This window comes from Chaetodon auriga, chromosome 8, assembly GCF_051107435.1.
Source record: "Chaetodon auriga isolate fChaAug3 chromosome 8, fChaAug3.hap1, whole genome shotgun sequence".
NCBI classification, from domain to species: Eukaryota; Metazoa; Chordata; class Actinopteri; order Chaetodontiformes; family Chaetodontidae; genus Chaetodon; species Chaetodon auriga.
Genome location: NC_135081.1, coordinates 21,162,944 through 21,190,401, shown reverse-complemented (window position 1 = coordinate 21,190,401; position 27,458 = coordinate 21,162,944). Strand labels below are relative to the sequence as shown.

At 42.8% G+C, this 27,458-nt stretch overlaps 1 protein-coding gene across 7 annotated transcripts in view; it reads right to left on the bottom strand.

Annotated features, from left to right (window-relative positions):
• Positions 1-27,458, bottom strand: part of syngap1b (synaptic Ras GTPase activating protein 1b) — a 136,183-nt gene that overhangs the window by 88,653 nt on the left and 20,072 nt on the right. For 6 of the 7 annotated variants that reach the window (XM_076736918.1, XM_076736916.1, XM_076736919.1 and 3 more), the window contains exon 2: positions 12,364-12,674. In XM_076736918.1, coding sequence (XP_076593033.1) covers positions 12,364-12,674 — 311 coding nt within the window. Of the gene's footprint in view, positions 1-12,363; positions 12,675-22,902; positions 23,119-27,458 lie in introns of all 7 variants that reach the window. The other variant, XM_076736922.1, reaches the window with a different exon arrangement.

Sequence of the window (27,458 nt, the reverse complement as noted above, 5' to 3'; positions counted from 1 at the left end):
GCCAGCAAAGCATTAATACTGTTTATCATCGTAAATGTTGGTAAGATGGCATCACCACCAGCTGCCTCTGACTGCAACAGAGGGCAGCAATAACGCGTAAAATTACTGTACAGATTTCAGCCTCGAAGGCACAATAAGTGATTGTAATTTTTTAAAAAATCATGGTGTCAAACAAAATATTGCATCCAAGATGGCAACACAATATGGCGACGCTGTGCTGTGAGATTAGCTGCATTTAGCGTTTACTGGTTTGTATTGCGTTCAGTGTTGTACTGTTCGCCTTGTTTGCACTACACATTGACAAAAGTCATTTTCTTACATTTGCTGTAAAGTCAAATTAAGCCAATTTTAGATTCCTGTTAGCCATGCCATTGTTAAATAAGTGCTATCAACCCTCATGTCATGGCATATGTGCTTTCATACTGCAATAACGTTTTTTAACTTGCCGTTGTGTGGGTGTTAAAGTGCGTAATCTCTCACATTGCATCTTTCTTTTAACTCTCACATTGTTCTGTATTCTATATATTGTTTTATATATTGTTCACTCTGTAAGGCGCCTTAACACTGTGTGAGATATTGCTCCACAAATGAACTTGAACTTGACAAAGTATACTGTACATTGTGAGATTGTACATTTTATGGATATAATAACAGGAAGTTTGGCTGTGCAGCATCACCACAACCCCAGTGAGAGTATCCTTCACTCCAGTGTGACATTATCAGCCCAGAAAAAAAAAAAGACACCCGCTTCAATCTAAATTCAAGCCTCTTTAGTGCATCCAGCTTCAATTTAAATCCAAGTCTTGTCAGTGCACACAGCTTTTCTCTAACCCTCTTTTAATTCTCTCTGCCAGATTAATGTAGGAACCAGCAGCAGAGAGTGGCCGAGCACTCCGTTCGACTAATTGAATATGCTTTAGTGCCAGCGAGTAACAGTAAACCTGAATTAACCTCACATTCTACCAGTTCTCCATTGATCAGGAACGCAAATAAAGCCACAGTTGCATAGTGCAGCTTCATTGCAACCATGCTGCTTGATGACAGTGTTTCTAAATATACGTAATAAGCAAAGTGGTTTCATAATGCCTGACTGAGCACTGTGCCAGCTCTGACTCCATGAAAAAGGAATCGGGCGCGGAGTACGGAGGAGTAGGAAACTCAGAGCACAGGTAATCTCGCTGAATGGTTTTTGCGACTGTTGGAGGAATAGTGGTGATTTTCAGCGGGGTTAAAGTGATGCTTCTCTGTGTCCAAATTTTCAGCCGTTGCCATGGAATCCAGAGGAGACAAATGGGCTGCGTTTACTTTTATCTACAGTATGAATTGTGAGGCTGTTACAAAATACATGTTTGGTGAGTCGAAGCACAGGTTTTGCGTCTCTTCCATAGAGATCAACACCTTCAACGCTTTCTCTTTACGTTCTGGAGGCAAAATGAGGAAGTAGAAGCTTGTATTCTTGTATTTTTTGTTTTCTTCTTTTCATTATTATTTGGTGGGCTTTTATTTTCCATCTCATGCCTCCTCTGCATACTGTTTTCAGCCTTATTTCTATCTTATTCTTGTTATATTATCCAGTGGGTTTTATAATTATCATCATATTTTCCATTAATTTCTTGCTTTTATATTCACTCTATGTCTTTATTTATATGAAGCACTTGGTGCATGAAATTTCTTTGTTGCAAAGCACTTTGAGTAGCGTTTCCTGTATGAAAGGTGCTGTATCAATCAATCAATATTCCTTTATTTGTCCCGCGAGGGGAAATTTCAGAAATACAAATAAAGTTTATTATTATTATTATTATTATTCAGTCCATGAGCCTTAAAAAGTTAAATCCCTGACAAGCCATCTGGATGTCAACACTATCCAATTACAAGGAGCTAAATATGGTAATTTTCCTTAATCACATCTACTTGAACAAGAACAAGCCCATTCACTCTCCCCCCGACTGCTGCCCTGCCCAGTGCAATTCATCACTGACAACTTGACTCATGGAAAAGACCCAGAATACCTTTCTACCCGACCCTGACACATCAGCCCACCAGTAAGCATCCCACTTCTGGTTCCAGCAGGGGGAAAACACATGGAGGCTATATTAACTCTGCGTGCGGTAGGATTTGATTGGTCAGATGTCGCAGGGTCTACAGCTGGAGACGTGACATAACACCAGCTCTGAGGCTGCCATGAGTGGGCAAAGCGAGCTGCCAGGGCTTCACTCAGCATCCACAGAGAGGCAGCATTAGGCCAGCACACTGACTTTTAACCACCTCAGATGCTGCACATACACCTTGCACACACATTTGAAGGAACGATTTCATTTACAATGCTATATACCACATTTCTGTAATAAACTGCAGTGGTAAGGCCTGGTATGGTGCTCACTAGAAGCTGCTATGTCCATTACACCTGCTGCAAATGGCCAATCTTTGGGTAAAAAGCCTTCCATGGTAAAGAAGGGTACAACTGGGATAACAACACATGCTTTGGGATAGTCTTCAAAGACATTCATGCTGTTTCGCTTGTTTGTGCTGAAAAGTGATGGAAGTATTCGTGTGAAAAGGAAGCTTGAGAGACGTGTTCGCACAACTCGCCCCTCGCTGCGTGAAGTGGGTGAACTTGTTGGATTTTCTCTTTCTGAAAGTGAGAAAAATTGGCGGATACGGCCCACCCCTGTTCCAATTCTGGAAAGGTGGTGGGGGGGTTTGCTCGCTGTTCAACGATCAGACCAACACTTTGTCTGAAGCATACTGACGCCTGTGGAGCCCTTCCAGTGGTGGCTAACAATGTAAAGCTCATCACGAGAGTGGGGTTGGAGGGGGGGGGGGTCATTAGAATCAAAATGGTTCCCTGTGAAAGCATGAATATAATCAGCAAATTCTGTGGCCAATCAGATTTGGATATTTCTTGTGCCCGTGGGTGAAACTAGCATAAAAAATGACTCCCTCCTCAACACAATAATGGGTTGATATTAAGAAAAGGTAAAAAATGTATGGATATTTTATCCAAACTAAACATGTTATGGTGGTGAACTGTCACTGTATAATCTATTTGTTACTGATTATTAATATGTGTATTCTTTGCAGTTCTGAATGCACGTCGTTTTTGTGCAATAATAATACATTTGTGACTGTTTTAAAATGAAACTTGAGCTTGTTTTGTCCAACAGTTGGTCAAAATCACAGCGATTTAAAGAAATAACACTCTTCAGAGGACTGTGAACATCTTATAAAAATCTAATGACAATCAGAAAATATAGTTTTCAAGATTCTTTCAAATGGACTGAAGTGTTGGACAGTGTTTGAGAAACGGTCAAGGGGTTACTAAATCAGGAATCATTCTCTGGGAACCATAAATATCCATACCAGGTGTGACCAGTATTTGGAAAGATATCTTGTTCTGGACCAAATGTTGGATGGGCAAACAGACCAGATGGACCAGACTCTCAGCAAGGCGGAAAAAGCTGTTACTGTCTTTCACAATGTTTATCCTAATCATGCATACATGGAGTTCCAGTAGCACTTCACTAAATTCCACCATTATCCCCAGATGTTGCAGCTTGGCTGACTGGTGTATCTGACATGGTGTCGCACATGTTAGGTGTGCAGTTCTTTCCTCTATGAAGATGAGCGGTTACACCCAAAAAAACACATAACAACCCTTCATCTCAAAATTCTTCCACGAATGAATGCAGGTGTAAGAATATCTGCAGTTGGACATCTCATTTAAGGTTCTGGGCCATGTTTGCGCTCCGCTGACACTAGTGGTGCAGCGATCGATTTCATCCAATCTGAATTTTAAATTGTGTGCCTGAAGGATTTAAGCATCCATGACGACTGCTGTAATAGGCAGGGTTGAAATCGATCCATTTCTGATTCTAATTTTAAGAATCGGGAAATTAAAAGTGAACATGCTCCTCAAATTTCAGTCAGAAACAAACAACTGTGCCACGCTGTGCGAGGCAGAAGCCAGTCCAGGCATGGAGAGCTAGGAGTAGATAGAGGGATGGTGGCGTTGGACCAGGAGGGCGAGGAGAAAGGGATGGTGGTAGAGGAAGGAAGGGAGAGGGAGAGAAGGGAGTGCCATTGATCTGAAGAGGGAGGAGGGTGTTTTTGCTCAGCTTGGCAGGTTGAGCTGAGCGATGCTGCAGGCTGGCTTGCCCATATGTCACTACTGCTTCCTCAGGCCCAGCTGTGAGGAGCAGGGGAATATGGTGGGACACCGTGTATGGATATGTGTGTGTGTGTGTGTGTGTGTGTTTGTGTGTGTGTGTGTGTGTGAGAAAGAAGGTTTGTGTCAGAGGAGTGTGTGTGTATGTGTGTGTTTGTGTGTAAGACCGCAAGAGATAGAGAGTGTAATGTGTGAAAACTGTGCAATCTATTATTTCTTAATGGGGCAGCAATCAAACAGTGCTGGCTGTCAAACTCTGGCTCAAACACACACACACACACACACACACACACACACACACACACACACACACACACACACACACACACACACACATGTACGCACACGTTTTTCATCACTTGTGGGACATTACATAACCTTACATTCATTTCCTGGAGACTTACCGTAACCATAGCCATAACCACAACTTGCCTAACCTTAACCTCAGTATTCACCCGAGAATTTAATGATTACATTGTGGGGACCTGCATTTTGTCCCCACAAGTAGTAGGCTAGTCCTCACAATGGGACTGTTTAAAACTTGACACTTTGGCACGCGCACACACATGCAGGCAATAATTTGGCCATGCACCTGCACAAATACAGACAGAAATTTCACCTGAGCATGGACACAAACACACACACACACACACACACACACACACACACACACACACACACACACAGAGTTTCATGCATCATGATACAGGGTTATGTGGCCAAAAGCGCGATTTGTCCTTCAGACCAACAGTAACATTCTTTCACGGACAGATGTTCCTCCTCCTCCTGACCTCTGGCACTGGCCACAGTGTTTAAAACACACAATGATCCTCCTCACAGAATTACTCACGCTGTGAACAGGCCAAAAGGACTGACATTTTGACCATTTTTGGTTCATTTTTCTCATGCAGAATCAGTGAGGTGGCCATTTGTGTTATTTACATGTCTTAAAAAAAAAAACAAAAACAGAAAAACGTCAAATATAGGTCGACTTTAGACTATTCAGTCATTTAGGTATGAGGACATGTTGGAAAGAACTTCGGGGACCACAATTTTCAATGTACTGTATTGTGATATACAGTAGATGCAGGTGGGATAAACTGAGGTGGGTGGCTATGGTGGTACGGTAAAATCTGACACAGACAGAATTATATGGTCCTTAAAGGATGTGCAAACATACTAAAATCTGCCTGCTGTCATGGCCCTGTCACAATCCTGTCTGCTTTTGTTGTTTTCTGGGTTTTTATTGTCCTGATGATGTGATATCCTTCCTTAGGGGACAGTGTATCATGTTTGAGTGGGCTGTATCAGAGTTAAACGTTTAAGAGCTCTCGAGAACATGAAGACCCGGGTTAACAAAGAGGGTTGATAACAACCCTTGTGATATATGTACCCAAAGTATGTTATTTAGGCTTTTCTATTGTATAAAATATAAGATGTAAATAGTACCATAAAGCTCGAATGTAAATGCTGAGTTGGTTTATTGCGTGTGCTTGCAGACGTTAAGTGCATAGGAAAAGTTCAAACGACGCATAAGTGTCCACGTCCCGCAGAGACAGACCTGGCCAAGTGCAATTCTTCTTAATAAAACTGATAAATGGCAGAGGATTGCTTTTAAGGTCATCGAGATCTGGCAGTTGCTCCTGGTAAGTTGGCAGGAGACAAATTAGGCCTGGTTTCCCTCTTTCTCTAGGTGCCTCCAAGGAATGGAGGAAAAAAAAAAACTGTACACTATCCACAGGGATAGGCGAATTAATCAGAACGCTGAGATAAAAAGCCATTTAAACCCTTGTATGCACAGGATGACCTTTTGAAAAGTGTTTTACTTGTGATTGAGTGACAATTTTTATTTAAATGGAATGTAATAGTTACTGAAATACCAAGACTTTTTATTGTTAACATTGTCTCAGGGGGTTCAGGTCAGCCATCTTACTAAAACAGTCAACCTTTCTCTTCTGAGAATCACTGCCCACCTACGTTTATTACATAATTAATCCCTCCGACTCCCACGCGACAGCCACCTGAATCGTGTTCTCCAGGGTCATAAGCAAACATACTATCCACCTCTTCATGCACTGTGACAACAGTAGCTACAGGCTAAAGCCACCGAGGTGCTGCAGCTTGTTTGCAGACCGGCTCACGCTTGAGTGCTTTGAAATTCACCATCCAAGCTGCAAATGGGACCACCAACATGCAAAGGAAGACATGCTTTTACCAAAGAGCAAAATGTACTCAACAATCCTATGAATTTTAAATTGCTAGAGAACTACATTGACTTCTCAGAGTGTTATGCATTTCCCAGCTCTTGCAGGCTAAACAAGGCGTGTGCCCCCTGTCAGTTTTTCTTGCATAACACTGGCACAGTTGGGGAAGCGCAGCCAGGACACATGACTTGGGGGACAGAGCACTGGTGCGTGGCTGTGGTATATGAACCTCTGTCACCTCAGATTAATGTGAGATGAGAGGAGGAGGGGGAGAGGATGGCAGACAGCCATCACTGCCAGCCCTGTAGCTCCCCCTACAGGACAGAAAGAGGCAGAGCAGGCTGGAGAGAGTGAGGAGAACGAATCCTCACAGATTATGAACGGCAAAGAAATATCAGGTCCAGAAAAATTACTACTTATGCTCATCATTGCCTACATTGATTTTTTTTTCCCAGCCAAATTTTCCCAAGTGAGCCAGTAAGTGAGGAGGTCTACAACCAGACAGCCTTGTTAGCAAATTCGACTTCTCAAACTACTGCAAATGTCTTTAAAAGTGTTAAGACGTCAAAGCAAGTTAAGAATGATCCAGTTATCACATTTAAAGCCTCATGAGTAGCTAAGTGCACTACTGCTCACACACAACACTAACAACTATGGTTACAACTGACAGTTACTTTCATTATCTATTAATCTACCAATTATTTTCTCAATAAAGTAACTGTTTGGTCAATAAAATGTCAGAAAATAGTGAATAATGCATATTATAATTTCCTCAGTCAATCAATTCAACTCAAGTATTTCAGCTCTGATTAGAACAAAGTTTACTAAATGTAAATATGCAACGACACATGAAACGGTGAAACATTTGTAGCACTAAGGGGACAAAAAACAAAACAATACAGCTGCAGAGTATAATGATGCAACCTCATGCCTGATCCCTGCAAAACAAAGTCTACAGTGTTAAATCTCTGTTGTGACTGTTTCACAGAAGTGTTGAGTCAACTTTACGGTAATTTTTCAGCTGCTGGACTGCATCCATTTGTATCACAAAAATATTTTTCTTCTAACCCTAATATGTGATCACACAGACAGAGTAACACTAAGTGACATTTTCTGCCGCTTCAGGCTGCCTGCTCGCTTGTTTTCTAAGTAACACGTTTCTATTTTTCTTGCTTAGACTGCACTGGGAAGACTCTCCACCAATCACACACAGACGCTCAAGGGAGATAGTGTAGAAGTCACATTCACTTGTAAGAGTGCAGTGACAATTCAAGAACAAAAAAAGAAAAACAGTACAAGAGGGTACTGTAATTAGACTTGGCATGTTTTGCCTCGTCATTTTTAATTTCACAGGCGGTTTTTGAGCTTTCAAAGGTATTTTGCCCTGGATGCACAGTGTCAAAACATGCCAGTCAGACAACACATCTTGTCGGCATATCTATTATCCTTGGCAAGTGAAATGAGCCAGGGGTGTTGACAAGTCGGTGATGGTGTAATCCCATTCTAGCCCTATGAAGTGCCTCCACTCCATCACTAGGAAACAGTTCAATGAACCCAACACACCGGGAGTCAAGAGCTACACAGGCGCACGATTAACACACATTTCCATAGTGACACATTTCAGACACAACAGAGGAGTCTTGTTCCCCGAAGCGACACCTCGGCTCTCCGGGAGGACGTCTCTCCTGCGTCTGTCTGATGGCCATCATTCATAAAACATTAAAAAAAAGCAAGTGAATGGAGCTGTGAGGAGGACAGAGACAGGTGGCCTGTGGGAGAGCCAGAGACTCCTGCCAGTCATCCCAGAGAGAGGGAGGGAGGAGGAGGAGAGAGTGAGGTAAAAGGATGAGGGCAGAAAGGACTGTGACAGAGAGATGGGAGGGGGTAAGAAAGAGGAAGTGTAGTAGCAATGAATATGGAGACAGAAGGAGGGAGGGAGGGCAGAGAGTGAGAGATTGGGCAAGGTGGGAGGAGAGAGAGAAGAGATGGAACAACAGACGGATTAAAAAGAGGAGAGTGATAGGAGGCAACAGGGAGAGAGAACAGGAGAAAAGGTAAGAGTGATGGATCGATGGAGGGCTTTAAAACCAGGCTTGAGCCTGGAGGAGGCAGAGATACAAGAGGGATTGGACAGGTGATGCTGAGCCTCAGAAGCCAAGCATATAAGCAAACAGAGAATCGGAGAGGTGAAAGGTGTGTATTTAAGATCAGCTGATATCAAAATGTGCAGGAAGCAGCAACACCGCTGAGGGAAAAGAGCGAGCTCCTCCACTGAGCCTCCATATCTCCGCTGTGGCAACGTACAGTATGATTGCTTTTTTGCCTCGCCACTGAAGCCATCTGAAATAAATAAACTGAAGGGTGGGCGTGTGTATGTGTGCACAAAAAAAAAAAAAAAAAAAAAAAAGATGGGAAGAGAGAGAGACAGGCTCGGCATGAGGTGATTGACAAGCATGAATATTTAACGCCTCTCTCTGCCGCTGAGGTGACGGCACGTCAGTCCTGCCTCCGACCCATTCACAGCTGCTGCCTTATTGGCACAATTAGACAGGGATAGGGCTCTGATTAATTGAACTGGGCTCTCCATTCAATCCCTCCGGAGCAGTGCAGGTCTCTTATCGGGATCACAGCACGCTCTATTCCTCTGAGTGATGACAAGATGAAATACTATTGGCAGGCGTGCACACACACTGCAGTAAAGTCGCCACCAGTACGCTTTGACTGGTCACATAAAGATTCATTGCTTTATTGACTCGCCAACATGGCTGAACATAGGAATGTGCCTCAGTGCAGGGCTTAAATCAAACGGCATGCACAAATACATACTGTAAAATACACAGAGTACATAAAATATATCAAACAGCATGGCAGACAAGAGTTAAATACAATAAAACAAAGATAATAGATAACGTTGAAACACCAGAATGACAGTATCACCACATAGCCGGACTTACAGCTACCCCAGTGTATTTCTATAAAGTGCCGATGAGTCAGAGTTTAGGGCTTTAAAGCAAATTAAAAAGTATATCAGTGTAAAAATGGCCTAAAAAGCCTTGTTAAGTTTGGGGGAGGTGACCTATGGATTTTACATGGCTCCGGTCCATTTATGGTGGTGTCAGAAGTGGTGTTATGAATCAGCAGTATTGGCTTAAAATGTGTAATATTGTGAGTAGAAGCAGTTTTGTTGCAAAGCAGAGGTAGAAAAGTTGAAGAACAGTACCCTCTCCTGGCCTACGGAGCCAGAGGAGAAATACTCACAACCAGCAGCAGGTTCAAATTAGGAACTAAAATAGTCACGTTAATCAACACTAATGTTGTGTACATTTTAAGTAAACTGCAAATCAACTGGGGGAACACAGAAATGAAAATAATTGAGAAACAGGTCTCCAATCATTATATTCTGCTGGTTTAACAGCGGAAAGTCAATGTTTCACTGTGAAGCTGCACAGCTGTGAATGTGTTAAAACAGCTGAAACAGAACTGAAAACGCAGAACTCCTGCTAAATCATTCCTTAAGATGAATACAGGCTGAAAAAGAATATTGTTCTCATTAAAACTAATTGCATTGCACTGCATCATAAAAGACAGAAGCAAAACAATTGCAATGGTTGGAGATGCTCTCTATACTCTGCTATTGAGACTTGGCTCACATGGGTTCTGGTTGACAATGCCAGTAAAGTCTGTTCAAAACTAAGCCAGGTCACTGGAAATGAAAACATTCTGCTTTTACACCAAAAAAGAATAAAGTTGGTGTTGACAATAATTAAAAGTTAGACCTTTACCAGCCTCATCCTTTAAAGAATTATTTAATGTGCTTTGCATTCCTGAGTTTGCTTTGCCTCTATACAGGGTGCCTGAATAAAGGCCGACATTGTGCGTTTTGATTTATCTTGTACATTGTGTTACTCACACTTCCATTTTGAATCTGCCCTTCTCAACGGCAAGAACCTCCAAGTTTGATGCTCACACTGCAAAATTTCTGACATGCCAGAAATCTGTTCAACCATGAGGCCGATTGTTGATTGTTCATGCAGTTAATCAGGTGTTGTGACTCCCTTGAACAGTGCACTAAACGCCAACCGATTTGGCATAAATTGAGCCTGAATTTGTCTGGGGCAACCAATTTGTGGCTAAGTTTAGACTTAATCCACACAGGGTCCGCCCAGCTAAACAGAAATGTAGATAACATGAAATCACATCAAAATAATTCCATGTTACTGACACAAATATGCAACTAATCTAAAAAAAATTAAACCTGTTAAAGTCTGCAGTTAGTGTCAGAGTCACGATGTCTCATTTTCTCTACCAACAGAAGCTTAAAGACACCACAATGCACTATGACCACAAGAGGCACAAAGGGCACCACTCTTGCTGTTTCTCTAATGGAAACTTTGCATTGACTACACTAATAAAATGATGAGTCTCTTCACCTGCATGTAAAACCAAGTTAATGCACTCTACAAACAGTTCAGAAAATGGAGGACACCAATTGACCCAGATGCATGTACAGTCAGTCAGGCAGGCCGAGAGAGAACACCAAGAACAACTTTGATTTACAACTTTTCATTCCAAAATAACTCAACATCACAGATACCCCACAGTTCAAGGGTGTTTTTTCTTCGAGGTTTTGACTGAGTGAAAAAATGCAGAGGATTACCGAGAGTTTCCAACCACAGATGTTTACGCAAGAATGAACAACTGCCCTTGAAACTGAACCCCCAACAGTGATCCTGAAGTGACGGCGATCCAGGATACATTCTTCCTCTGACCTCCTTTTAAACAGATATTAGCTCATAAGATGGGTCACATTTGTAGCACGAAGACTATTCTATAACAGGCCATGCTGAGAGCTCCGTCAACCTACGTTTACCCAAAAATACACAAGGGAGTATTAATTGTGATATGTACGTGTGCCTATGCTATGCTCACACATCAGAGTAGGATTACACCTCGCATATTGATCAAAACAGCACCTCTTCCCAACTAGAGTTTGGGTGGGGTAGCTTTTAATGGAATCTCAATTCAGTATAAAATCTGCTTATTGAACCAGAATCATCTTAAAACCTTTTCACAGTCCATTTAGGATTAACTTATTGCTTCATATTCATGAGCAAAAGCTGACTCAGATTTGGCCTTATATTTGCTGTTTAGTTAAAACTATGGAGCACTGAAGGGCCAGATGTGTCCCTCAACAGTTGGTGGAGACCAAAACAGAACTATTAGAAGAGTGAATATAGCACTTAAATTTGCAAGGTGACCAGAAATGTGAATCCAAGTGACAGTGAAAATATGCCAAAGTAATGCTTACATGTTATTTATATTAGTATTATTATTTATAAAGCACCTTTCATACATGAAATACAGCTTAAAGTGACTTCAGCTACATTGATTTTACTTAAAACAAGACCCTTAATCCCACTTCAGTGTGAGATGTGAATGTGCCATAATTCAGTGTATTACGTGCCATATGTAGAGTTTACTGTATAATATGATTTAAAGGGTGTGTTTGTAGATGTAATACCTTCCAATGCATCACAGGAGAAGTAAATAGGCCATTTATTATATATTTCAGATTTTCTTTTGACACATTTCTATGATAGAAGTTGTGAAGCCTTTATCTGGGTCAGAGGAATTTACCTGTGCTGCCCTCAGGTGGCCAAAAAAATCACTTAATGCAAGTTTAAGTCACAAAAATGAGGAAGTGACTTGTTGGACTGACTGAACTGAGACTTGACTCCCTAAAGAACTGACCTGACTTGAGACTGCGAACCAAATATCCTTGGTCATCTTGGTATAAATGGAATGTGTTTGATGTCCAGTGAAGTGTCATGTGAAATATACTACTCTTTTCACACATGTGGTAGGTCCTCTCCAAAGACATCTATAAGCCGAAGGTTGAAAAGTAAGTTATTCTAAAACGTCCCTTTTTTTCAACTGCTGTCCCGGCTGTGAAAAACCTGTGTCAGTGTATACCTGGTGTGTGGAGAACATTACCTCTTCCTGGTCCAACATGTAGAGCTGTTTTCCGGAGCTCACGCGTAGATTGGGGTTCCAGTGGTCGTGGGGTGGACGGTCGTGTGAGGGTCGGTCGTAAATGGGGCGCTCGTGCGAGGGGCGGCTGTAGGAGGGACGGTCGAAGGAGGGACGGTCGAAGGAGGGGCGGTCGTAGATGGGACGGTCGAAGGAGGGACGGTCGTAGGAGGGACGTTCGTGAGCGGGACGGTCGTAGGAGGGAGCGTGGAAGGAGTGGGCGTGGGTGCGATGATGGTGATGATGATAGGAGGGGGGGACGGCACACCTTGCATCTGGACAGGAGAGAAGAAGGAGAGACGAGGTGGGGGGAGGAAGAGGAGAGAGAGGGAGGAAAGAGAAGGTCAGTTAGGATCATCGGTCGTAGGGCTGTGGTGCTGTGACACATGTCAGTCCTCATAACATCAGTGTCAGGTGTCGTTTCAGTGTGCTTGGAAGAGGTCTTCAGACAACCATACAGGACAACACTGGAAATAAAATTCACCTTATTTACAGAGCACTTTTTCAGGAAGATGCACCAAGTGTTTTCCAAAGACAAGAAGATAAACACACTGACAGGACCAAAAACAACAGCATCGAATAGATAAAGCAGCACGCACTGACACAACATAGTAGAAAATGACCTGCTTCAAAAGAATAGTTGGACATTTTCAGGAATATGCTTGTTCACGTTCTTACCAAGAGTCAGATGAGAAGATTAATGGCACCATCACATCTGTCGCTTAAATATGAAGCTACAGCCAGGAAATATTTAGCTTAGCTTAGCCTGGTAACAGCTGGCCTGGTTCTGTCCAAAGGCAGCATAGCCCAGCACATAACCTCCCCTGTTTCTAGTCTTTATGCTAAGATAAGCTAAGTGTTTCGAGATGTGAGAGTGCTGCTGATCTGTTGAACTATACCTTTAAAAAAACACAATAAAAGATTCAAACAATAACACAAATGGATCCTGCATCCACAGCATTTGCCAATATTTGCTTTGTACACACACACACACACACACACACACACACGCACACACACACACACACACACACACACACACACACACACACACACACACACAGTACAACCGTAGCTTAATGCTCCCAAAATATAAAATATCTAAACAGATGATAATGGACGGCTCAAAATCTCAGTACGAAATCAAATCAAAATCTCTTGCTTTTCTCTTTACCCTTGTTTCCCTTATCGCGATCCCATTCACACAAACAGGGCCAAAAGAAAACAGAAAAGGAAGTTGTTGTGACTAAAACTTGGATCCTAAGACAAAAGCAACACACCACCAGGCTGAGAAACACTCCTTACTTTTCCTTTCACACAATTTCTTCACTCTCAGAGCTTCACTTATGCACAGAAGGCATTTGACAGTCAATCTGCAAACACACCCTTTGGATTTGAAATCAAGCCTCTATCTCTGTTAGTTTTATAGCTAAAATGATAATTGTGTAATTGAAGAAGTCCTAGATCCAGCTCACCCCCAAAATCTAATCATCTGTTCCACGGCCTGAGGCTGTCCCCCAAAATTTAACAGAAATCTGTTCCGAGGTTCCTGAGATATCCTGCTGACAGACAGAGAAACTAAACTATAATCTCCTCGGTGGGGGTACGAATTATCTTTGACGTTATCCCTGATTCCGAGGATCATTTAAGAAGATGTGGAAAAAAATGAAAATTATATCTGAGGGCTCCGTGTGTGCCTCGGATAATTTAAGAAATTGATCATACAGTATTGGAGACATTAATATGGATTTTTCCCAGGTAGCTGTTTGACTTCCGCTTCAGTGAAAAATGTGGCTAAGGACCTTCGGTAAATGAGGCACTTTGTCTTTTCTCCCTTCGCTGCTGTCTAAGTTTTCCGGCCTTATTGCACTGTTTTAACTTGTGTTTTAAGTTAAGGAAATGCACCATAGGCACAGAGAACTGCCGTGTCCATGCTGTGTCAGTACAATCTGTCCAAGCTTTTCAAGATTTTTTTTTTCCATAAAGTTTAATTCCTGCTGACAGTATTTCTGTGCACTTACCTATTTCACCTTTCTATACGGTGAAATACTAAATAATATAGAAGAAAAAAGCATTACAAAGATTTCACACTTCCACTCCATCTCCTTCCCTGACTTGGTCAAAGCGGGCTTCTCCTTATGCATCTGTCGTTCTAATACTGACCTCACACTTCCTCTCCCTCCTCCTAAGACTCCTTATTTATTATCTCTGTTTAAGCTTTAGACATTTTTTATTGCCTTTCCATGAAAGGAAACAGCAGCATCTCTCACATGCTTCAGATTACGCCACTGAGCATTTTATAGTTTTCAGCTATGAATACAAAGGCAAACATCTTGAGGCAGTTCTCACACTTTATCCTGCTTGACGCTGGAATTCAAAGACTCTTTTTGCAACAGTCCAGCGGAACAATGCTGGGAACAAGTACGCCACAATACGCCGTCTCCAAACACTGCAAACAGGCTTCATCAATTGTGCTTGTTGAAAACTTTGCTTTATATTTAAAATACAAAGATATACCTTCATCATCACTCCACTCGCATCAAAATTACGAGCTCTGGTCCAGACGGGGAGAGGCGTGAATTCATTTGCAGTGAAAACAAGTGACCTTCCAAGTTGGATGAATTTTTTTTTTAAGTTAAAAGAAGGGATAAATGTGGTTGTTAAGACAAATCCTGTGGTAAACAAGTTGAGAAAGACTTCTGCAGTGTGTGAATCAGTCACAGTAACATCCCCCCAGTGGCTCACACCTCCTGCATCGATGAAAAGCCAAATTCACACTTGCAACATCTGCAGGCTGTACTACAAGGCCGGAACACACACACAAGTTTTCACACATATTCACAGACAAGAGAAAACTGATATTTATTTGACCCCATACACACATACTGCGCAGTAGCAGATCCAAGCTATGGCCTCCAGCTGAATCCCTGACAGTGACCACTGACCTTTTGTACTTGTATTTGACAAGGTGACTGACGGAGGCGCTGCACTGTCTCCCCTTGAAAGTAAGCTACAAACGATCACCTGTCGCCCACAATGCAGCCCTGCAGCATGTCATAAGCGATTGTTTTACTGCATCATCACTTCTCAGATTCCTCCCCTCTCTTGACAGGAGAGACGTCGACGGCCACAGTGCTTCTCCGTCTCCAGCCAAAGCACAAGAGACAATCGTGTAATCGCGGCAAAATAACAGCTCAGTTGATCTTTCAAGTTCCTGTTTGAATTATGAATCCGGCTTCTGAAATATAGATGAGCTCCTAAACAAGCACAGCTAATTAATATGGACAATCCGAGGGGTGGAAGTGAGCGGAGCACGGGGAGTGGGTTCAGGAAAAAACACGTCTTTCATACATGGACTCACGTGTGGTCACACAGTTTTCAGCTCAGCGAGGAAGGGGGAGGTTTCATTAAGAGCCCTTCAATCAGACAAATGGATGATGTAACGGAATAAAACCTGAGTTATTTCTGATGTGGGATGATCACTCCGAACACTCAGCGACCATTTTGTCCAGTCACAAAAAGTTGACATACACTGACACGTTGGGGGGGGGATGAATCATTTGGTGGACAGAGCCTCGAGGACCGTGAATATGGGCCGCTGTGATGGGGCTGCATTAAAGGGTCACGACACTCCGCTGAGCCTTTGTCTCTGCACAGCTTTTAAAAAAAGCAAGCAGCATGAGGAGGAGAAGGAAAGCAGGAGGGATGTTCAGGTGGGAAAGACTGAAGCACGTTTGATGGGAGAATTCTGTAAGCCATTCAAAGAACATAATTCATTCAGGGAAGTTTTGACAGATGGCTAATTGATTTTTATTTGATTTGATTTTTTCCGTGTAGAGCAGTTTAATCCCAGGGCTTTCTAGGGCTGCATCTTCAGTTTTTTATTTATTATTTATATTATTCATTCATTTATATTATTCATTAATCTGTCATTTAGTTTTGCGATTGATTCTTTTGGTTTATAAAACATGAGACAACAGTGAAAAATGTCCTTCCCAACATGCAGAGGCATAAAGCCATATCATCAAATGTCTCATTTTGCTCAACAGACATTTGAAAACATTCGAATTATTATCATGTCAGTTCATGAAAAGCAGCAAAGTCTCACATCTGAGAATCTGGAACCATCCAATTTTAGCATTTTAGCTCAGTTAAACAGTGAATCGATTATCAAAATAGCTGCAGAATAATTTTCTTTAACTTGACTCACTGATTAATCATTGCAGCTCTAATCCCACTCTCCTCATTCAGTTTCTTTAATCTTAGATTACCCACAGAGTTTTATATTAGCTCATTTTTAACAGGAGGGATGGCCGAACACTAACAGGAACCCTGTGGTAAAAACTGTAGTCATGTCTCTTCTACAATATTTTGTTAAGGATGTGGCTCATTCTGAGTCTGTATTTTCAGCAGAACAGAAGCTACTGAATGATTATGGAAATCTTACTTATTTAAATATTATCATCATTATAGGAATGTTATAGGAATCCTACAGGTAGCAGTGTGTATGATCCTCTCGCTCTTCTGTGACTACACGTTGCTTCTGGTCACATTGATCATGAAAGTAATATTACTCTATAGAGTATATTGGTTGTAACAGTCAGAATTGAGTATTTATAGTTTATAATTTGGAGAAATATATATATCCAAGAAAAAACTGACAGAAGGGCAGGACTGGGAGAGAAAGGCACACTTACAAATCTGTCTGCTAGTTCAGCACCATGGACAGCGGCGTGGATTCATCAATACGCAGCACCGTTCGGCTACTGATATTTCAGAGCCACAGTCAGAGTCAGAGAGTCTAAGTCATACAAAACTCAGATAAAGGATCAATGAGTCAGACAGACTCGACTAACATATTCAATTGAACAACCCCTCAGCCCCTGCACTCTCTGCCACTCAGGGAGGGAGAGGAGGGAGGGCAGGTTAACCAGAGGGATGCGTTTTGGTCATTTTGCTAACAAAGAGGATGACATCCTCCCTCCCTCGCCTACTGTATGTGAGTGTTAGTTTTAGTCTGTCTGGATAAGTAATTTTAAAAAAGTTCTTTATGACACAGTAGAGTTTCTCAATCACTCATGATTGTGTCTTTTTTCTCCAGGAAAAGTCCAAGTGATGTTTATGGAAGCAACGCTGATGATTTTTGGCTCATTGGATGATTAAAATACTCTACAGTGAAGTTGAGAATAAAAACAGCATAAAGCCTAATGGCTTATTTCAGTTGTGCTTCTCAGCAGTTGGTCACATCTAGCTGGTGAAAGCAAGCCAGGATACTCACATGTAGTATATTGACACAATGGATGTATCTCGTCAAAATTTTCTTTCAGGACCATGGACTTACAGCTGGAAAAGCTTTTTAAGGTACAAGGCTTTACGCTCTATTAATATGCTCTGTGCTGTGATGTTGCACAGCGGATTGTTTGGTAATTTTATCTTCAAAGGCTACATGGCAAAAATATTTTGTTGCTAAGGGAAATTGTGAAAATGCCTGCATCAAACACAATTCTATCATCTTCTAGTTGTTACAATCTCCATTTATTTTAAATACAGAGGGGACAGGCAATTATGGTGATCTATCATTGTTGACTTAATCCACTCTTTTTATGCATTGTTCTTCGTGCTGGATGGGTGTGTCGACTTAAAGACAAACTGTTAAAGCAGACGTGATAGATGCTGAGTGAGTGCGCGGTGACACGTTGGTCATTATCACAAGGCTTCAGAGGGATGAAGCACCGTGTGGCGTGCTCTCCCTTTCTCCAAAAAGCACCTAAGCCCTCAAATCCAAACTTTGCAACTGTGCTGAGCAAAGTCATGATGCTGAGATATTCAGTGGAGGATAGCAGCGTGAGTCATCCACAGCCCAATCTGCGCTACTCTACTGTAGGCCTACCTCTCCACCCCCGAGGCTGCCTATTAAGGGCCTGTGAAGCGCAGTGGACAGAATTTCAATGAGCAGACTCATTCTTCTGTCTGTCCGTTCGTACGTACAGGGTGCACATATACTGTAACGATTTGGCACAAGCAGAAATGCTGAGATGCCTCTTTTCTCCGCTCATCTTCCTCTACCTCATCTGTCTTTCATTCACTCTCCACGGCCTGCTCTGTATTTTCCTTGCTCTGCCTTTGTTCCTCCTCTCTGTGGACTCTTTTCCTTTTTCTGCCATCCTTAGCAGTTTACAAAGAAGAGTGCCATGCACCAATCGGATGACTGGTCAGCCTTAGTCAACGTTGTCATTACTGGGACCCGACAGGCCTAATGTTGATTTATACACATCGCTGAGCTCCAAAACAGCGCTAAAAATAAAGCCTGCAATATCCCCGGGCCGCCCGGGGCAGATAATGTACTCCTGCAAGCATGGCGAACCAAAGCATCTTACTTTCTAGGCAAGAAAGCACCACAGAGTGCACATGTCATTACTGTGACCTCAGCTGCACCAGTGTCACATATTTTTGCTTTCGAACGGATCACTGGAAAATATACCAACGGAATACAGATGCTGCTTTGCAGAGAATGAATACAGGGATGGCAGTGAGAATAGATGCAGTGCTGCACTTTGACAAGCTGTGAGTCAGAGTGATGCATATGTGCAGTACAGTAGGCTGCTGTCAGTGCTGAGTCAAGGGGGATGTCAAGTGTCAGCAGCGGGGTCACGGAGGCCCAGAAGTACGAGGTTTCTCGCTGAGCAAGCGCATTGGTCATGTCCTCAACTTCTGCTATATGCTGCGAAGGAGAAACTCTCGCTCATTAGACTTACATTCGTTATGGCCACGGTAGAGGATTGGCATGGGCGTGCAGCACAATAAATAACAATCTGCAATCAGAAATTAGGATTTGCTTCATCAAAAGGAAATCAGAGTATTTTTTCTGCTCAGCAGGACAAAATAACATAAATATCTGTGGAGGGTTGATAGTTGTTGTTTTTTTTTTTTTTTTGATCAATAGCAATTACTCAACGATTACCTCACGGGGTGGTGAGACCTCTGGCTTTCAAAACTCAATATCCAGCCTGTGCGATTTAAAGTGTTCCCAGTCTCACCACCTGCCGCCACAACTGCTCCCCAAATAGCTCAAAGATGAAGAACAGTACAGTGTGACGAGCGATCAACCAGTGACCAATTACTCAGCTATGAAAATGACAGCAACAGCGCCATTACAGCACTTTGCATCATGACAGTACCTCCACACCAGACATTTGTGTTGGATCTCTACTTTAATTAGGGATCTCTATTGTGAAAATGTGTCTTTATTTGTGCCAATTACGGGCTACCATCACTCAGGGGTACTGGTGGAGTCGGAGGCGGTGTCAGACTTGAGTAGGAGATAAGTTTTATCTGTGTTGCTGCAGTTGTAGCTGATTACTTAATGTCATTTTAATGATCACATTACAAAGGCTTGTTTGGCTGTTTTTCGTAATTACACTGGGTATAATGTGGACTTTGACACATTCATTTGATACTTGAACACCTGTTACTACAATCGTAGCTTAACTCTTTGTGACGATAGCTTGCTTAAGCCGTTGTCTGTTTTGTGCCACAACAGCACACCAGAATCTACTATACACTAAATTAATAAGGACACACTAAAGCACATTTTGAGTTGTGGGACAAGCGTGGTAAATTACATCTCTCTGCTGTAGGCCACAGTCAATCAGCAAATGTGGCAGTATCTTTATTTTGTTTTATTTTTAGGCTGGTTCATCTCTGGCTGTATTTTAAGATGTTAGTTTGGTTCATGGATACACTTTAAAGATCCTACATGTCCTAAACAGCAGAACATGGCTCTCCTGACTATAACGTGGCGTTAGAGAGGGATGATCCCAAGCAGAAACACAATGCCAGTCTTCATCTTCTCATCAACCCGGCCTGAGGACAGACAAATCTTCACATCTGATTCAACTGTGCTGTCAGAAGGAACAATGCACTTAAATAAGCAGTCTGACCAGTGACCATATGCAGTCCTGCATCCTAGTGGCTGTGGCCTGTAATGCTGTGCCAATGGCATTTCTTTCTGAAAACAAGAAAACTGTCAGACAGAATCAGAGACTGCTTAATATGAAACAGACTTTTGGACAAAGTGTCATCTCCTATGACGCCTGTCTTATGTGCAAACATTCATGAAGCTGTGTTGTGTGAACTTAAGTATCCACGCATGGCGGCACGCTTCATGTGCCTCTGTGTGTGCATTTGTCAGCTCTGAGCTGAGGAGCAGTGGTGGTGTGCCAAAGTATGCGAGTTAAATCCATGTTTTAATTTGGCCATTTTATGCACCACCTCTCAATATTTTTACATTACCAATTAATCAAATGTACGGTGAGAGGGGTTGCTCTGCTGGCTTTTTAGTATGTATGCATCCATCCAACACTTTCTCCCGTGACGCCGGGACCTCGAGTCCTTTCTGCTGATACCGAGTACCAATCCAATACCAGTGCTCTCTTTTACTTCACTGCGTAAAACTAATTGAAATCAGTCTTAGAACGCAGGGACTGCCATGGTAGAAAACGTTGGTGGCCCACCATGACAGAGTTAATGTAAGTGTCAGAAGAAACACTGAATTTTCACATTGACACAGAAACTGTATTTGTGTGGATCAATCATGTCATTGCCGAGACCCAATCCGCTTCACAAGGTCAGTATTGGATCTAATACCAATCAAGTGTATCAGATCCATGCATCCCTACTTTTAGCCTCTTTGTTTAGTTTTTACCGCCTGCACATTCTGCTCTCATTAACCTCATTTCCAGCAGCTGCACGCAGCTGTTTCTACCAAAAATGCAGTGATCAAACAGCTGTAAACTACCTGCTCAGCACCAAACGTCAGATAGGCAGTAACTAGCTGGTGAACACCGTGGAGCATTTAGCAATTTAAAAGCCAGATATTTTTCTCCAGAAGCACAACTACAAAAAAAAGGCTAATGTTGCTCTGTGTCTGCTAACACATCGACCACAGCAATATTATAAGGTGACAATATGTTAGAGGTGAAGTTTTAAGCTTGTTGTGGAGTTCCTCAGCCCCAAGTGCCCAAACAATTAATTAATGCAGCTTGTATTGAGTATACGATCAGATCACAATCACTACTACTTGAATTTGTGAAGTCACAGTGCATCCCCTAAACACTGACACCTCCCTTCATTAGCACTTTACCCTCCTCTTCAGTACAATGTTCACCTTTCCTCAGAACTGTAGGCACCTCCCTACATGCTGCACACCTTCTCTGAGTACTATCTACTCTCTTCAGGGCTACTCCCCAACTAGCAGGCTTCTGGAGTAAAAAATCACTTCCTAATCACAGTAGTCATCATGTCTCAAGTGCACAAGATTTCACTCTCATCTATGCCACTACAATGTGAAGACATGTAGAGAAATGTGTATCTACATTAGGCCCGTCATGGGTGATGATGGGTGAAAACATCTGGATGAAACTAACAGAAATGGAATATTTCCATCACTACTTCCACGTGACTAGCACTCTTTCAATGTGGTCGTCTCGTTGCGCCCTCTTCTTCTGCTATGGTTTAACGACACCTGAGTTGAGAATTAGCAATTTGGGATACACACCTAGCTAATGTTAGCAATGTTGCAACGAATAGAAATAAAACTAGGTGTGTTTCCATTAGCTGATTGAGGCAAGTAAACTGTGTACCTGAGCAGAACATTCCAGGAAAAAACATGGGGAAAAAAGTCTGTCTAGACCTTGCTGCTGTCAGCCACGTTCTTTTGTTTCAGCTCACATTAGACCACATTTAAGATGTATGGGTATTATTAAACTATTAGGCTTATACAACAATAGTAGCATAAAATGAAACCGTTACCCTCATTTCCTGCCGCCACAGGCAGCTGTTTCTAGCAAAAGATGCTTTGATAAGCCAACCGTAAACTACCTGCTCAGCACCAAATGGCAGACAGACAAGTCATTAACTAGGTGGTGAAAATAGTGGAGCAGCTGGTAGCAACCAAAAGAAAGCTAAAAGGAGAGTGAATATTGGACTTAAATTCATTAGTTTTCCAGAGACAAAACTCTAAATAGTTGCTGCTGGACAGGTTGTTCTGTTTAAACTGATATGAGACCATAATTAAGTGGAGAATTATTATTGAACTATTAGGCTTCTACTATAATAGTGCCACAAATTTAACAGATAAAAACAAATTACTAATTATTTGTACGACAATTCGTCAGCTAAAATTTGATGATTGTAACATCCGTTGTCCATTATGTGTACTACTAAGTGTGGGTTTGTGCTGTGTGTGTGCGGACCGAGAGCAATAAATATACAAAAAACTGCTTCTTCCATACACTCAAACCACCGTATGAACCCAGGCAGGAGCTCTGATCCCTTTTTAATCTCACCTGCTTCAACCAACTTCAGCCATGAAGGAGAGATGCTCGTCGAGAAGAGGGGAGGATGGAGGTAAAGGTGTGTGTATGCACGTGTGTGTGCGTGTGTGTGACAGAGAGAGAGAGTGGGAGAGATGGAGAGATGGAGAGAGAGAGAGAGTATTCTCACCTATCAGATCATTCACCCAGCCCTCACACGGCGCGTCCCGGGTTCCCCATTGCTCACCCAAAGCGTCCACACGGCGTCACTGTTGCTGCGCTGCTAGCGCCTTGAATCCGCCCCCAACTCCACCACACAGGAAACAAGGTTACTGCCCAAGAGATGTCACTTCCGAAACACCCACTCCCGCTCGCTTGCTCGCGCTCGCTCCCTCACGCCCCCAGCCTATTGCCATGACAACCGAGAAAAGAATAGAATATAAGTGAGTGTTAAAGAGACAGAGGGATCAGAGAGACAGGGAAAAAGAGGGGTGGAAAGAGAGAGGCAGGGAGGGGAGGACAGAGAGGAAATCTGGGGAAGAGTGAAGAAGAGGAGAGGAAGAGAATGGACGGAGAGAGAGAGGTGAATGAGTGGGCGGGGACAGGATGGATGACAGGAGAGGATGAGGGATTGAGAGAGAGAGCGAGAGAGCGAGAGAGAGAGAGAGAGAGAGAGAGAGAGAGAGAGAGAGGAAGCATGTGGTGGGATGTGATCGGGGGAAAGGGAAGAGGAGAGAGAGGTGTAGATGCTGTGGATGTCGTGAAGAGGAAGAGAGAGAAATGAAGTGATGAGACAGAGAGAGGGAAAGAAGGGAAGGAAGGGAGGAAGGAAGGAGGACACTTTTTTGGGAATAGGGAGCCCACATCTTGTTCCCATAGCAACACAGCCATCCATGAAATACTGACTTGTACCTCCCTCTCACTCTCTTACTCTCTCTGTTTCTGTCTCTCCATCCCTCCCCCTCTCCTTTTCTCTTTCCATCTCTAACTATATATACACACACACCGTGAGCGTAAGTTGGCACTGAGTACGTATGCAGTAATCCAAGCTCTGCAACATTGTCAAACACATCAAAAGGTACCAAATTTACCATCAATGTATCGCTCAGCAGGAATAAACGTGTCCTTACACTCACAGCAGTCGTATCTTGGATTGCTTCAGATTTTTTTTTTTTTTTTTTTTTAATACAACACTCCTATGCCATATGTACGTTAAGAGAGTCCTTGGTTGCTGTAATCACTCCTCCTCTCCACACTGGCTGCGAAGTGATCCATTCCTAAATCAACTACGCTGTAAAGGATGGGGTTTGCTGGAATGAAGGGGTTCATACGATGTGTCATTTGAACCCGTGTAAAGGCAGAAGTGTTTATACTTATTCCAAACGGCCACAGTCGAAGGTGCAGAGAAAAGCGTGCCGTTACAGAGAGGAACGAGACCATAAATTGTACAAAAGCATACAACAGAGCACACTTTAGCAGAGTCTGTCTTCAAAGGGATTCATGGTGTGGCACTCGTTCGTTCACACAAAAATTGGTGGAGGTAGATGTGTAAAGAATGGAAAGAGAGAGTTCAAGAGGAAGTTCAGTCACGGCATACTTTTTCACCTCTGCACACCTGACTGATCGCTGCCTTAAGTGGGCACGACTCAGGTTCAGGAAGTTATACAAATTGTCTGTCGTGCTCCCACCAAGACCGTCGTCGTGAAGGTGCGTGGAGAGGAGGTTTCACAGGAGCACACTGACGCCTTACAGGGGAACTCCACTTTTACACATTCAAGCCTGTTTACAGGTGTTGGGGAGGACTACTGCGTATGTGAAGAAGTTTTAGAAAGCCTCCAGAGGGGGCCGCGAGAAGTCAGATTGAGTCAGTGTCAGTTGGGGCTGAAGACTACAAGTCTGAAAAATCAGGAGTTGGAAAGAAGTGAGCTTGCTAGACCTCTGTGGGCCGCTCCTCATCTCTGCCTGAGGCTAGCGGCTCAAGGCTAATTAGCCGCCACTAGCATAACATGCTGAAAACCTACAGTGCATGTGACAAGTGGGACGTACTATATGCCCCTGCCTCATCACAGCAAGGAAACACTGTCTGAGGAAACACACAGAGGGAATAACAAGACCATAATTTTGAAAGATACCAACTTGATTTGGCTAACTCAGAGTGTTGAACCCCCATTTTAGCTTCAGGTGAACCTTAGAGCCCATTTTTGTGCAGAGCTTCACAGGCAGAGTGGAGAGGAGGAATGATTACAGAGACACGTCTGGCATGATTAGACAGATTTCTGAGCCCATCCGTACTGCTGATGTCAGCTCCACACATGATCTGACCTCGACATAAAAACCTAAATGCAATATGTCTAAAGGGGGGAGGTGGGATCGCATGGCCATCATCCCGCCATGACACTAACACTACACTAACTCCTGGCAGCCTCTTCTCAAAACCCCCCTCCCCTTTCCCCTCCATCTCTCCCCTCCTCCTTCAGCCCATCTGTTTCTCAGCCCCCCCACCCCTTCGCTCTCTGGCTCCCTCTCTGGCTTCTCCTTCCTGGATGTGGCCTTCTCTTTTACATCCCCCTGTAAACCTTTTATCTCTATCTCTGTGCCCCCCCCCTCCTCCCTTTTGTATTTACACTGTCACTCTTTACCCTTTCATCCTCGATATTCCTCTATGTGGGATTAAAAACAAAAATGATGTGTCCTAGAATCACATTTTTACCATTCACCTCTCTCCTGTTCCCTCTCACTCCTCCATCTTCTCTCACACTCGGTTCTTCTATTTTTATTTCTAGATCTCTGTGATGTTTTCTCTGCCTCTCCGAATCTAAATTCAAATGCATCTACCTGACTTGTAGTCTGATCTCTCCTTTCCTTATATGTGGCCTTTCCCTTCCCTCTCTGAACATGTCTTGATCTTCCTGCCAACTTTAAACTCCTGTTAAAATACTAAACTTTGGCAAAGACACACACATGGGCACACATGTTAGGATTAACAGATTGCTAATAATAACTACACAATAAACGGATTCTAAATACAAATGACTCCATCTGCTCAACTTTTGTGTTTAGTATTTTGTTGTTCATCGATGTTCATCACTGGGACCAGCAGTAGCGCAAACAGCCTCAAGATGTCCCCGTCACTCATTTACATTTACCTGCATTAATCTGAATGCATCTCATTGGAAACCTTTGAGGAAATCTTGACCGTACTGCTTGCAACAAGGCTGCGCTGTGTGCTTGAGCAACAAATCCAGAGAAAAAATGGCATTTAAATGTTTGATGTGTTTGTTAAAATGACTGAAAATGTCTCAGACACTGAAATGTGCATGTAAAAGAGGCTATTTCTCCTCTGCATGTTAATGTGGTGAGGATTTCCCCCATGATTCTGAATGGGCCAGACTCAAGTAAATACCGATGAATGACAGGAACAGCTTGAGACCATTCAGGCTTTGGCCAATAGCAAAGTCGGGTTTGCCTGTTATAGCTGTACAGCAGCCCTCTCTCAGTCTCCCTCTCCACTGCTCTCTCGCTCGCTCTCAGTCTCCCACTCGCTTACACTCACTCCCACAACTCTCTTTGCTTCTCTCGTTCGCTCGCACTCACTCCCTCATTCTCTCATCTCTCCTTCACCTACCTAATGTCTTTTAACTAGAACTGCAACTCTCTTTCTTGCAATGTCTCTATCAAAATGTCAAGCAAATCTTTTCTTGCCAACTTTTAAAATGCCACACACATAATGTGTGTGTGTGTGTGTGTGTGTGTGTGTGTGTGTGTGTGTGTGTGTGTTTCCATCAGCTTTATAGGCTGAAGCACATCTTGTCTGTCTAGAAATATGAGGAAAGAATATTCCTCTAAAGGACCTGTTTGTCTCTGCCAATGTTGTCCATATCCAAGAACAAAAAGTAGATGACATACAATACAATAATGCACGAGCTAAAAAACAAAATAAGCGGCCCCCATTCATGGGAGCAGCATCAGATATTTCTGTAAGGTCACGGTGAGCAGGTATGTAAGGACTTCAGAGTTTCCAGGCTGCCTTTGTGCTGTTGTACGCCTACACCGAACAACACACATTGTGGATTGTTCATGCCAAGTCTGTGTCGTAATCTAGTCATCATTCACATCACTTTTTATCTTTAACTTCCACATGAAAATTTTAAAATTCTGTTTCAAGATCGTAAAAACTCTGTTTTAGATGTTAATATAAGCGTTATTTGATGTGTCACAATTCACAAAAGCTGGTTGGATAGAAACTCTGCTCGGTCTCTCTCTCTCTCTCTCTAACACACTCTCTCCCTCTCACACCCTGTGATTTTTGCTCTTTCGCTCCCTCACTCTCATGTTCTCTCCCAAAACTCCCCAGTCCACCATCTTTTTATCTTTCTCTGACTTCAGATCTCTCCTGCATTTTGCTCTAAACAGTCTGACAGGCTACACAGGAAACTCTCCAGGTTGCACTGTAAGGCCCTTTTCACTCAGGGTGTGAATAAATAAACACTATGGGGGGAAAATGAAACGCTGGACATCTCTCTCTCTGCTGCTGCTTCATTCAGAGGTGCAGTACTGCCTCTCCACCTGGCTGTGAAGGTGATATTCAATGTGCTGAGAGGAGAAAATAAAGATGAATGGGGAGAAAGAGAGCTCTGAGTCTGTGTGTGAGTGTCTGTGTGTGTGTGTGTGTGTGTGTGTGTGTGCGCACGTTCACATGGACTTGGATGAATATATCAAGTAGTACCACATGACTGTGTGCAGTTT